The following is a 13862-nucleotide window of genomic DNA, read 5'->3' as shown; positions in this document are numbered from 1 at the left end:
AGGCTTGCTTCGCCATGCTACTGTCATGTTCATGAACACTTATTTCGCAGGATGATAACGGTGTTTTCTTGTTTCTGTTTTGTTGATTTTGGTTTTATTTGTTTGCTTGTTTTTCCTCCGGAGAGGGTAAAAAAAAAAAAAAAAAAAAAAAAAAGATGTAGTAACGGGAGTGACATGAACAATAAAAAGACACATGCGTGTCCCTGAGCACGGTACCGTGTTATCCTGACGGATCTGTCTTCGCTCGCATATTATATTACTCTGGCTCCTCGGGACAATGTAATACACCCAAGCAATTTTTCCCCCTTCACGGATCTAAAGGAGTGTGAATGGATGGATGAATAGAAAAACAAATAACCGAGGAGATTACGGCCTCAGGATTAATTATAAAGCATGTTTAACTTTTTTCTTTCGAGGGTTATTTTGCTTTTCCTGTGTTGCCCGAGTAGTCGCCCCCGGACCTAAGCAAAGCTTTGCGGCTCCCGATCCGCAGAGAATCCGCGGAGTTTCGCACGCTGCGGAACCCCTCCGGGGCGCGGGGAGAGACCCTCCCGGCCCGTGGGAGGAAGGAGAGGAGGAAGGCACCGAGGTCAGGGGCGCTGGGGCGGAAAGCGGGGATCAGGAAGGATGATGGGGCGGGCGGAGGAAGCGGCTCTAACCCGGGGGTGGACCCCTCACAGGTAAGCGGCTCCCGAGATCCTCTCGGAGGATCTTCTCAGAGACGCAGAACAACTTTGGACCCCTAAATCCATTCAGCGGGAGCAGATCCCTCCCTCCATCCTCCCCCCACTTTTTCATCCTTTCTGCCTTTGTCTCCCTCCTGCCCTCTGAGCAGGTCCCGGTGAGTCCTGTCCCGCGGCTCTGCTCGGCGGGGAGGGGGCGCAGCGCGGCGGCCGGGAGCGGCGCGGTTCGGCGCGGTTCGGCGCGGTTCGGAGCCGTGCGGCGCAGAACGGAGCGGTGCGGAGCGCCGGGGCCGGATCTGTGCAGGCAGCGCGGCCGCGCAGCGGCGCCGGGGGAGCGTCCCGTCCGCCGCGGAGCTGCGCGGGGAACCCCCGGGCCCCGGGAGGACGTTCCGCCGCGGGGGCCGAGCGCAGCGGGCCCTGGGGAGATGTTCCGGGGGAGGCTGCGGGAGCGGGGCGGGGGGGCGAGGTGAGAGGTTTGCGGGCTGCGAGCCCCGGGCTGCTGCGCCTCCGGGAGAAGCGGGTTGAAAAGTTGGTTCTTCCCAGCCAGAAACTTTCTCCCTGCGTGCGCATGCCCGGAGTGCGGTGGGAGGTTGAGGGGGGAGCTGGGAGGGGGGGTTGAAATAAGGAGGAGGCAGGAGGGAAGGGATCGGTTCAGTCTGAGCGCGACTGCTCTCGGGCGCGTTCGCACTCCAGCGCACGCAGCCGGCTCCGGGAGCAGGAGCAGGGAAAGCACCTCCGGTCCCGCCGGCCGGAGCACCTGGACACCTGGCCCCGCTCGGATCTGCCTGTACCCGCTGGAGGAGCAGTGGGGTGGGTGGGGTGAGCTGTGCCCCCCAGGGCCAGCACAGACACTGACCTAGCCCAACCTCCTTTTTTTTTTTTTTTCTTTTTTCTTTTTTCTTTTTTTTTCAATTATTTTATTTTACCAGCTCAAATTTAGCCCAGGATCTTTTAACTGCTGCCAGCGGTGGAGCACAGATCGGGATTAGGTAAATAAAAAGACCAACTCATTCTGTTTGGTTTCTGTTTTGCCAGTCCTCGGGGGTTGGGGATATCGATTCAAACATTTCCTTTAGGCTACCTCCTTTCTTTCTTTGACCCCATCCCCTCCCACCATCCCCTGGATGGTGCAGAAGTGTGGAACTTGTGGTTCACGTGAGGAGGACTGTTCTCTTTGGGGTGGGCGGAGGGCTTGGGGTAAGCCTTCACATGGGTCTCGGATATTTTGATGCTATTTAAAGATTTGTCCTCCCCTTTCAAAGTTGTGTCTCCCCCCTTGCGGAGAAACAGTGTTTCTAACCAGAGCTAAAAATGACACGAGCAACACAGAAGCCTGCATGTCCTTTTCGGACTTGAACTTCCAGCTTTTCTCCTTCCTGTTATTGGCTTTTCTTTCCTCTTCTTTCTCTTCTTTACTTATTTCTGCGGGGTTTCTTCTTTCTTTTTTTCCCCCTTTTCCTTCTTTTCCTGCAACTCCACTGTTTTAGGATCTGAAAAGCCTTCTCTGTTTCCTCCCAACGCCATAACAGAAATGAACCTGATGTTTATACTTGTCTGAGTGGATCGAAACAAGTTCAGCGCAGGAGAGACTAAGCTTCTCTCGAGGCCAAGCCTATAAAGTGTCAGTGCAAAGCCGAGGATTAGGGTATGGTTGTTACAGTTGGCTTTTGGGAGGGAAACTATAAAAATAGAGCATTTTGGAGATTATCGTAGCGCTGCAGGAATTGTTCGATAAATCGCCAGTCAGGCAGGAGGGTGAGGGTCGAGTCCCGGACAGGTGCACAGGAGGTCCGGTTCAGTAAGACCGGAGTCAGCTGAGAAAGAGGCCCTACCCCTAAGGCGGCGCCGGGCCCGGGGCCGCGGGGCTGCAGCTCCGCTGCGGAGCCGGGCTGCGGACGGCCGGGCCCGGGGATGCGCCGCTGTGCCCTGCCTGCCCCCGGGGCTGTCACCGCAAAGCTTTGCCCCCCACCCGCGGCTGTGAGTCCTGTGACAGTGGGAAGAGAGGCAAGAAATCCTCCCTGTGTCCAGGAGAGAGGAAGGGCGATTTATTCGTGTGCAGGGGAGGCACCGGGCACTCGTCTAGGGAGAAAGCGAGGGTGGATCTTGTCCTGGGGGCCTTTCAGCATCCGAGGGGATTGCAAAAGCACGCACACAACACCCCCAAACCTACCTAAAAACTTGTGCGGAGGGAAGGTGGAGAAGCCTGGCCCTGCGGCCCTGCGGCCGTCCCGCGGCAGCCACCCACGCCCGCCGTGGGGCCGCGCTCCCAGCCGTGGCCTCGTAGCCGCTGTCCCTCCTGGGGCCGAACCCGGGGATCTTTGCTGTCTTGGATAAAGGCTGCCCCGGGCAGTGTAGCGATCGCTGGTGCACTCGGCCCCCGGCTATTATTTATTATTATTATTTGAGAAGACTAAAGCCCATCTCGTTCACCCGCGCTCGCAGTGGTGGTCTGGGGAGACTTGTCAACACCGATTTCGTGATAAAATGTGAATGATGATTTTATAAGGATTGAGCGGAGATATCCAAGGCACATGCTGACTGAGTCCTTCCAGTCCTCATTAATGTTAGCAATTAACTCTTTCACGCTCAATTAGCCCCGAATAAACCTGCTTTAATAGATTCTGCTCACTTCATTAATACTTTGAATAAATCTGAGCTGAACAATGCACTTTACTCCTCAAGAGCACCACACTCGAATAATGCGGAGCGAAAGGGCAGTTTTATTCCCTTTCCACTTAGTTTCCCCCCCACAGACCTTGTAAGCTCCATTTCCTCGCTTTAACTTTAGGAAGGGAAAATTTCGTCCCCTCAAAGAGGACAAAATAAATAGGCGACCTGGTGGCAAAACGCTGCACACCAATGTGTGCAGCCGAAAGGACGGGGCTACCAGACTTGAAAAAAATCAGGAAAAATTGGGGAACTTTTTTTGACAGATGAACCTGATTGCTGTAGTTTGAGGTTCTCGCAAGAATGCATCATTTTATGTCCGCTACTTTATCATGTTTGTAAAAATAAGCAGCGTCCTCAGGGTAATTTACCTCCTCCATTCTTCCATGTGGAACTAATTAGCAAACCTCATTATTTATGAGTCAGGTATTTAATGTAACAAATATCGCTTTCAAAGGACACGTCGGAAATTGATAATTCAATGTAGAAAGGAAAAATACCGACTGGCCACAAGATTACTTACAAATCCATTTAATTTCGCCTCCTGCTATGCTACCAGCAGAAAGCCGGGTAGATTTTTTTTTTTTTTCTGGCATATAGAGTAGGTAGAATTTAATTTGGAAGGTTAAGATTGCAATGGTCTTAAAACAGTGGCAACTGGACAATAGTATTACCGTATCTTCACTCAGGACAAAGGGTAAGAAAGCTGGAGACAGATGTAGTCTTTCAAGTTTATGATCCTATTTTGCAGGGTAAATTTATCTTGGCATGAGTGGGTTTTGTTTCAGTCAGAACACAAGTGGTTTGTTCTTAATTACTCACCGAGCTACTCTTTGCTAAAAAAGAAAAGCCCGCACAGTTTTATTGCTATGGGGGAATTTAAGCAGAGAACTGGCGGGGTCTTCTTCTGTTAAAAAAAAAAAAAAAATTAAAAAAATAAAAAAGAAGACCCGATAACGATCTGTTTACATGAAGCAGAATTAAAGGTGGAGATGACACCGAAATCAAAGAAACGTTGATCTCTCTGCAGGCAAGAGGGAGACCAGAGAGTTACTACACTGTGAAACACATTTGCTTTGATGTCCCGAAGTGAGGGGACTTCTTTATGAAATACCCTGCTCTTTATCCATATTTTTGACTATCCTGGTCATACAGAGCAAAAGTATAGCTTACATTTCTGGAAAAGTGCCAAGAAGCTTGTAGTAACATGAACACTCTGCTCCCACATCCTCTTTTCTTCTTATTTTCTTCTCCTGTCTTTTTTTTTTTTTTTTTTTTTTTTGCCCCTTGTTGTCTTTTGCTTTCTCATCCTTTTTAAAATTTGTTTTTTGTTTTTTTTTTTAATTTAACAAAGCTGCTCTAGCAAAAACCCAAAAACTGTGGGCTTAATGGATGCTATTATGACCTGACTGTATTTCTCCTTGGTTTGTCCTTTATTGGGGAAATCAAAAGAGAATTTTTAAAATGCTTTCAAGTGAAAATTTACCCATATTGACATAGTAGATTTCTGTTTATATATTCCATATTAAATGTTTTCTAAGGATATAAAGAAAGAAAGAGGGATAAACTTAATTTGCAATAGCCTGTTTCATATTTGAGATATCTAGAGCTACCTAGACAGGAAAACAGACACGGAGCCATTGTGACAGACAGAAACAGACATTTTCAGGTACCTGGACGAGATGACAAGAGTGTTTTCTGTGCACTTTGTTCTCGGGGTCACCAGTTGAGGCATTTGTGCTGTGATGTGGACATGCTTAGTGTATAGGCAGCACTAACTAAATAAAAGTATATCCCCAGTAGAGCAACAAAACAGTCTGGTTGGTTCAACAGCCCTAAATAGTTTAGTGAAAAAAAAAAAAAATAGAAAGAGGGAAAGAAAGAGGAAAGGGAGGAGAATAGAGAATATAATGTGTGCATTTTTCAATCAGTCACTATCCAAAATGTATCCAATTGAAAAACAAAAAATGTCACAATGTCTTATTCTGGGTCACTGCGGTGGAATTCCTCTAAGGTTTGAGTCTCTCTTCCTGCTACTGTTTTATGTAAAACAGAGTGAAAGGTGGGCCTGGAGTATAGAGCTGCTCAGAGTAAGCTTCTCCCTCTCACACCCTCCCAGCCGCAGCTCCTCGTTCCAGGCAGCAGCCCACATATAAATCATGTTTGTTTCCCTGGTCTTTAGACCTCTTCCACCACCAGTTTCCACACCCCCAGACTTCCAGCTCAGAGGGACAACTACTGCTCTGCTGTGCTTTGCTACCTCCATTTCTCCAAAGAGGCTTTACTCTTCACATGGGGGTGAACTCTAGTCCAAATACTGCCAGGATCCCTGTGGGAATCTTTTGGGGGAACCTGCTGTGACTGAGCACGAACCCTGTAAGGATCTTATGAAGACCCTCTGTGGATCCCGTGGGAACCCTGCAGCAAACCTGTGGGGATTCTGGCAGAAAATAGCCCCACCGAAGGGAAACCCCAAAGTTCTCTGGGGGGAAAGTGAGTATAAGTTGAGGACTGTGGAGTAAGGAGGAGGCTCTCTGGGCTGCAGGGATGTGATGCTTCCAAAAGCCATGGGTGCTCTCTCACACCCACAAAGGGAGGAAGCTATGTCCCCACCAACAACCCTCGGGAGGCATCTCCTGCCAAATGTTTGACAGCAGCTGGGGCTGAATTTTCAGACTGGGCCAGATGTGCCTCAATGCTGCTGCCTTGTAGCATTTTCCCCCTCTGCCTTGTGGGATGGGAGGATGGGACGGGTCAGGATCTGGCCCAGAAGAGAGGCTAGGGTCTTGGCAGGACCCTGAAACACAGACCAAAGTGGTGGCACCCAGCCCAGAGAAGGGCTGCGGCCCTGCAGCTGCTGGTCTGCGTGTCCCATGGGAAGGGTTTCTCCAGCCCCAGTCTTTTTGCCTTTGAAGGGTTCTAATTAAGCAATTGCCTAGATTAGGATGTGGGCTTGAAGCCAGACACTTCTCCCGGGGAAGAGCAAATGGCACTTCAGATTCGTCACCCAAATTCAGCATTGTCCAATTTCTTTTTGCAGTACACAAGAGAGAAGGCTTTGGCTGGTATTTTCCCCATAATGTTTTTTTCCCCCCAAAATTATTTTCTCTTTTTGAATGAGGGAGACCATGCAGTTCTGAGCATCCAAGTGCCTCCATCACCTCAGAGGCTTGGCTGAGGCCAGACCACAGGGAGCTGAGCAACCCAGGGGCAGCAAACTCCACACCGTTCCCCACGTCACCTCGAGTCAGGGCTAAGCGCAGTTTCTCTGGACAGATGTAGTGGGCAGTATCTCACTATTTTCTAAAGGCTGAGTTCACCCAGGAAGGGATTTTAAATTACTGGGAGATGACTGAGATTTGTGGGCCAAAATGGCATCTCTCGGCTGTCCCTGTGTAGAGGATCATTGAAAGTCTGCATAGCAGGGGATGCTGCTGGGAAGCGAACAATTGCAGATGGAGTACAACATTTGTGTGCAAGAGAGAGATGGGGAGAGGGGGAATCTGGGGATACACTCTTTGGAAAGACCTGGTCAGGCATCTCCAAGTCCAAGGCAACCTCCTCCTGTGGCTTGGAGAAGGATATTAATGAGGGGTGAGGTAAGAAATTCCCTCTGCTTTTGTTTTCATATAAATCTACCCCTCCCTCTTCCCCTCTTCATCTTTATTTTCCAGATATTTTCCTCCCCTGTTCCCAAGATCCTCCTCCTGAGCGGCCACCATGGGAAGTAAAACCCTGCCGGCCCCAGTGCCTATCCATCCTTCCCTCCAGCTTACCAACTACTCCTTCCTGCAAGCATTCAACGGGCTGCCTGCCGTGCCCTCTGACCACCTCTCCAACCTCTATGGCTTCAGTGCCCTGCACGCCGTGCACCTGCACCAGTGGACTCTGGGCTACCCGGCCATGCACCTGCCCCGCTCCTCCTTCTCCAAAGTGCCCAGCGTCTCCAGCCTGGTGGATGCACGGTTCCAGCTGCCGACCTTCCCGCTCTTCCCACATGTCATCCAGCCCAAGCAAGAGGCTACCAACATGACCCTCAAAGCCAAACCCCGCTTTGACTTTGCCAACTTAGCAGTGGCTGCCACACAAGAGGACCACTCTAAACTGGGACAGGCAGACAGTCAGGGCTCACCCGCAGGGCTGGGGTCTTTGCTTGAGGTAACTAAACTCTCTCCAGAAAAGAAACCCACACGGGGAAGGTTACCATCCAAAACCAAGAAGGAGTTTGTGTGTAAATTCTGTGGCAGGCACTTCACCAAGTCCTACAACCTTTTGATTCATGAAAGAACCCACACCGATGAACGGCCCTACACATGTGATATTTGTCACAAGGCCTTCAGAAGACAGGATCACCTGAGGGATCACAGGTAACTATTTTTCTTCTCCTGTTCTTTTTCCTGTGTGTATTCGTATTTTCCCAGTTACCCTCCTACACTCAAGATTTTTGTAAGAAAAGTCAAGTACCCATCCAGCCAACAGTGTTCCCTCTAGTTTTTCCTCTGCCGGCTGCTGGTGGAAGAGCCCAGGTAAATCACCATGGAAGACATACCTCACTCACTCCATAGAAACAACTTTCTTTTTAAAACAGCCCTCTTTTTAGCTTCCACAGATGTTTTCACCCTCCATTTGCATCATCTTTTGTCCTCTGCCTCTATGATCATTCAGAAGTGTCATGAAGACATGCAGCCTGATGACCCCAAAGTAAGAGAGAAGCTCTTTATTCCTAAGAAAGGCACCCTATAACCTTCTGATGCCACCCCCCCTCTTGCCCACACGCATACAGACAGTTGCCCGGGTGCCGCACTCCAGCACTCTCAGTCTCAGCAGTAGGTGTAAGAAATCTCCAGCATGTTCTCCCCTCAGGTAGCTCACTGCTGAGTTTAGGCCAGTTATTTCTGACATTTCAATTGTTTTTCTCTTTCTAGATATATCCATTCTAAAGAAAAGCCTTTTAAGTGTCAAGAATGTGGGAAAGGATTTTGCCAGTCCAGAACACTAGCAGTCCACAAGACACTGCACACGCAAGTAAAGGAACTGAAACCTGCCAAACTTAAGTGTTGAATCTCCAACCTCTATGAACTTTTCCTCCCCTTCAGACTTTATACCAAACCTAGAGCAGAAACAAAACTTTCAGGACGGGAGCACTGGACTTTGTGCTTTGTTTTGGTTTCTACTTTAAAAAGGGCAAAATGTGCACCCCTTCAATCCCCCGTCCAAGCAATTAACTTCCTAAGTTGTGGGTGAAAAGATTATTTTCCATTTAAAATACACATGAATGATACAGAGAGTGCTAGCTGACTTGTGTGGCTTTGATAAACTTTATGCCAAAAGGTGGTGCTCACGTGTTGGACAGGAATCTCTAAAACCAAACAAAAACCCACAAGACACCCCCGACCAATCCCCTCCCAACCTTCCTCCCAAAAAAACCAAACCAAAATCGTAGCTTCCAAAAGTATTACTTAAGAAAATCCAAACTCTTATTTTATACTTTTTTTTTGACTGTATAAAGCTTCTTATTTTTACACTTCAGGAAATACAGAAAATCCCAGAAGACGATTAAGAACTGAAACGGTGGTTTTTCATCACAGCACCATTAAGACAAGGAGAGGGGCAACCTGCAAATCTCATTTGCTAGTTTGTTTTCAGAAAGGGAGAAGAAAATTAATGTTTGGAAATGACCTAAGTCTCTCAAGTGGGGCGTCCTATTATGCGTTAGAAAACGCATCGCGATCTCAGACCCACGGGTTCCTGGTGTTGGGACAGATCAGAGTTCATGGGACACAGAGACCTTTTTTATTACCTTGCGGTCTAGTGTGCTGTGAGGAAGTTTGTAACTTCTGGACTTATTTAAAAAACCCAGAGGAAAGAAAGATAGCAATACGTCAAACTGACGGTATGCACAACGTGGTTTTAGTGGTACTTTAAAGTCTTCGTGTGTCCTGGTGTGAGAGAACAAATCTCAATTTGAGAGCGTATTTTTTTAAATGCTGGCTTTCTGAACAGTGTATTCAAATTAAGAGACATTCCAATAAGTTCTGTTTATTAAAAAAAAAAAAAAAGTTGTATGGCTGTTTGGCACTTTATGCTGATTATTGGTAATTGACATTTATCACTGGATTGTGTGTGGTTTTTAAGTATTAAAATAAATTGTTATTTTACAGGCAAGTCTGCATGGACTACATATGTGTTCATTTGGTTTCTGATCTCTTCCCTGGTAAACCCTTTGTCAATATTCAGAACCTAATTATTTTTTGATTATTTTTTCTTAGTTATTTCCTCAGTGGTTGTTTCTACCAGTCTTGGAAAGTCTGGATCTTTTTTCTATGCATTAGTTTTCCCCCTCCTAATTTTCTTCCCCTCTTTTTTTTTTTTTTCTTTTTTTTTTTTTTTTTTTTAAGGCTGACAAAAGTAAACACATCTGCAGAAAGTCAAATAATTTTGCTGCTAGTGAGGAAAAAAACAATCGTCTTGGGTAACTGAGTCGTGGGTATTAGCTGATAAGATTAGGTGTCAGAAGTGTTATAAAACAAATCAGATGAGTAATGGGTGAACTGTTGCTGCTCTCGGAGCCTGGAGGCGCTGCGGGGAGAGCCGCCTTCGCACCCCCATCCCTGAGTTTGTCAGGAGCAGGCATTTTTCAGTCACATCTTCGGCCGGTTCCGCGCTGGTTGGGGCGGCCTTTGATTCCCGGCAGCTGTCTTAGATCAGAGATGTTTATTCCACTGCGAAAACGCTTTGGATCGAGACGGGGAGAGAGCTCAGTGCCGGGGCATCCGCTTGAGCCTTTGAAGCGCCTCTTGCCGCCGTCCTTTCTCGTCCCCCCGGCAAACCCTAAACCTTCTTCCTCCCGTCACAAGTCAGTGCCCCCGCGATAAGAGAAGCCTCCTTTCTTGCAAATTAGCGATGTGGCAGAGGTGACCTCGGAGCTGCCCAGCGGCTGCTGCGCGGTCGCGGCGCGGATGCTCGGCCGCGGCGCGGATGGTCACCGACGCCAGCCGCTCCGTCCAGTGCGGCTCCTTTCCCCTTCCCCTCTGCCGCTTTTAGTAATTATTTTTTTATTTGGTCAAAGAATCCTATCAACGACAGGGAAAAAGTTGCGGTTGTAACTCATTTAATATAAGGGGAGGGGAGAGAAACTTCTCTCCGCTTCTTATTTATTGGACACCCATTCGAGCGCACCGTAACTAATGAAAAGGCACTTGCAGGACGGGCTGCGGACCCACCTCCAACGTGGGAAGGCCCTCGGGGAGCTCGGGATGCGAAGTGCCGCCTGCGCATCCAGCTCCGGAGCCTGGTAGCATGTGCAGAGTTTGAAGCCGGCTTGCTTTGGCTTTGCTTCCCACCCGCCACTCGCTTCCCACCCCGCGTGAAGACTTTTTGTTTTGGCATCTGAAAAGCAGCAAGTGAGGGGTGCAGGAACCTGCAGGCAGCCCGGGCCGGCCCTGCGCGGGAGGAGGGCGGGACAAGTGCGTAGCCCTGCGCTCCGCTCCGCCGGCATCTCTCTCATGTGCGGAGTCCGGCTGGGGCTAGGAGCATCCAACCCTTCGCGGCGCTGGCCCCGCGCGGCCGAGCCGGGCCGGGATGTTTGCTCGGCAGCTTTTCTCGGACGCGATTTGAAGGTGTCGTCTCCCCCGCCTCTCCCGGGTCCTCCATGGGGGTTCAGAGGGATTGCTTTGCGCAAATCCCGCAGGAGCGGCCGCCTTTCCCCGGCATGGGTCGCTGCCCCGGAGCGCTCCATGGGACACGCCAGCCGCCCCCGGCGTGTCCCGCTGCCAGGCCAGGGCACCGCAACCCGCGCCTGGCCGAGGGCTCACCAGCAGCCCCGAGCACTGACACGGCGTTAAGGGGAAGCCTGAAGGCTGGGTGGTTCATCCTCCTCCGTGCGGAGACTCAGAGAGAAAATCCCCGAGGAACTTCCCCGTCCCTCTTGTGTCCCTCCTGGCACGAAGTAAAGGAACAAAGATGCACCCGGGATCCTGTCGCGGAGCGAGAAAGCAAAGGGCACTGTCGCTTGGAACCAGGTTTTCAGGGGTCGTAACTACGAGGCAGAAATCCGAGTCGGGTGCACAGGGAGGGAGGAAGGGACTCAGGTCACTCCACCGAGGCTTTCCCACGGTCGCTCCACGGTCACCTTAACACCGGGAAACTGAAACACCCGTGGCGAGGTAAGAAACCGTGTCAGTAACTGGTTCCTGGGAACCATTAGAGCTGCGGGGTCGCAAAGGTGGAGAAATCACTCCTTCCAGCTGGGCATGAGAAGCGTTTCATTTGAAAAGCTGAAGCTTGGTGATCTGACTGCCAAGAATGTCTTTGGACCTGCATTTTTATGTGCAATTAAAAAGAAAAAAAAAATCTCCAGAATTGACATAATTAGAAATACAGATGTATTAAAACTATGTGGGCATGCTGAGCACAGGATGCACACACAACCTCTTAATGTCACTTGTGCTACACTTACATGTGTGTGCCTTTCCTCCTCCCAGAAGGCCACTTTTGCCCTCATGCTAACAAAGGCTATCTATCTGGTCATGCTCCCAGCTGCATCGGGGAACAGTTTGCCTGTTCCCTCCAGTGTTTTGAAATTTGCTAGGCAGTATCAGTTCAGAGATTCCAAGGAAAGCAAAGTAGAGATGAAATCATGACAGTCAGAAGAGATAAGTTGTACTAAGCCCCAAAATAAATGAAAGGAATTAGACGGGAAATGTGCCTTTTGAATCAGGATCACAAATAATTTAAATGATTAATTGCGTTCCCTCTCTTTCTTTTTCTCTTCTATCTTTGCATGTGTTTTAATCTGACATTCATGCAATGAATAAAACTTATTTAGGCCTCTGTCTGCCAATCGAGAGCAGATTCTGTTTTCACAGTTGCTTTAAATTTTGCATTTTCATCATAAAAACATCACTGAATGGGAGTTTGCAAGAGTAAAAAACCAGGCACCTGACTCCAGTTGCCTCTTCCTGCAAGATTTATGAGGGAAACACAGATTTTTTTTTCTTTTAATTCTTTTTTTTTAACCATTTCCAGTTACAGAAGGAAAACATAAAGATGTGTTGGCACATCTCTCTCTCTCTTCCCCCCCTTTGCATTCCAGTCATTCTTTTTCTGCCCATAAACTGTTAGTACTCCACAAGAGCCTGATTCTGCACAGCCTACTAAGCCTGCTTTGTTGGATGCAGGAAGAAATCCTGTCAGATGGGGTCTTCACTGTACATTCATGAAACAGAGCAAAAGCCTCTCTCAGAATGTGCACTGGAACAGCAAATAGTTACTTTTCAGCTGTGGATTGCATGTGCCTCTGAAAAGGGGACCACAAATCATTGGGTTTTTAAAGGTTCCGCATGAGTTGTATATTAATCCCAGTTTCCCTAGGGATGGATTAATCCCAGCTTCCCAGTTGTGTGGCTAGAGACAATGTGGATGGGGTTGGGGGCAGGGGAGAAGGGAGATGGGGAAAGGAGAGGGAAATTAAAAAGATATATCACAGGAATACATGGCCTAAGTGGCAAGGAGCCATAAGTACTTTAGTTTCAATACCTTTTCTACCTCTGTCACCACATGTAAACTGAAGCAAATCACTTCAGCTCCCTGTTTTGGTTTCTTCATCTGTAAATTGGGGGTAATGCTGCTGATTTTGCTCCCAAGAGACTTGGCACACTCATATAGAAACTCCTGCTCAACCCTCAGTAGTGAAAGGAGAAACTCCAATTTGTACGTGGGTAGCTGAAAGCAGGGGCCGATCTGGGTGATCTAATGGAGTGTGTACGACACATTTATATTCACGTGTAATTCTTTTCCAGCCCTGGTAGTTTTGTTGAGAGATGGAGTCCTAGAGCCCAGTATGCTTTTCTTCTCTACATTCCTATCCAGTGACTACACAGGAGGAATGGCATGGGCCAAATTCATCCCTGGTGGGACTCCAATGACATCAGTCATCTTTATAGGAGTTTTTTGAATGAAGTCAATTGGGTTTTATGAGGACCAAGTTTGGCCACATGCATATTTAACTGCTCAGGGAGCTGCAGCAGTGAAGGAATCTTCCCTTGCCTTAGGAAGAAACACTTCTCAGTCTGGAAGACACAAGCAAAGCCATTGACTTGTTTTACACAGTCAAGTTTACCTCATTTAAACTCAAGGAGCAGCTGAGGTGTGCTCAGCATCCAGCAGAACTTCAAAGAAACAGCAACCTAGCTGTCCCAAAATGTTTCCAGCTTTTGATGGAACTCTGTATTTGTCCTTAGGCTCAGTGCACATCCCACTGATCCCCAGCAGACTTGTCTCCATGACAGAGGGGAGTGCCGGGCGGGAACACTGGCAGAAGGTTGCGAGCAGAGCAGTGGCCTCAGCACGGCGCTGTGCTGGGGCTGTTCCCTCTGCGCTTCATCACACCTGGATGTTCCAGGGTCCCCGTCATGCTCAGACGTCTCTGCCACTTCCAGTTCACATCTCCCTCTATGCTGCTCTCTGGGGTTGTATTTCCACTACCAGTTGCACCTGATGAGAATGTGGTAG

The 13862-nt window shown here is 48.8% G+C and overlaps 1 protein-coding gene across 1 annotated transcript; it reads left to right on the top strand.

Moving 5' to 3' along the window:
* Positions 1–1327: 1327 nt before the first annotated feature.
* OSR1 (odd-skipped related transcription factor 1) lies at positions 1328–9526 on the top strand. The gene is made up of 3 exons (XM_039569833.1): positions 1328–1672; positions 7025–7717; positions 8276–9526. Exons 2-3 carry the CDS (start codon positions 7071–7073, stop codon positions 8409–8411), a joined length of 783 nt encoding a protein of 260 aa, XP_039425767.1. The 5' UTR covers positions 1328–1672; positions 7025–7070; the 3' UTR covers positions 8412–9526.
* The last annotated feature ends 4336 nt before the right edge of the window (positions 9527–13862 follow it).

This window comes from Corvus cornix, chromosome 3 (assembly GCF_000738735.6).
Source record: "Corvus cornix cornix isolate S_Up_H32 chromosome 3, ASM73873v5, whole genome shotgun sequence".
NCBI lineage: Eukaryota > Metazoa > Chordata > Aves > Passeriformes > Corvidae > Corvus > Corvus cornix.
Note: the sequence above shows the minus strand (reverse complement) of the source record. Positions and strands in the feature narration are given on the sequence as shown.

Excerpts from the sequence above, each read along its gene's own strand:
- OSR1 (XM_039569833.1), top strand. The coding sequence starts at position 7,071 with ATGGGAAGTAAAACCCTGCCGGCCCCAGTGCCTATCCATCCTTCCCTC. Across the intron at positions 7,718-8,275 it reads GATCACCTGAGGGATCACAG|ATATATCCATTCTAAAGAAA; the intron begins GTAACTATTTTT and ends TTCTCTTTCTAG.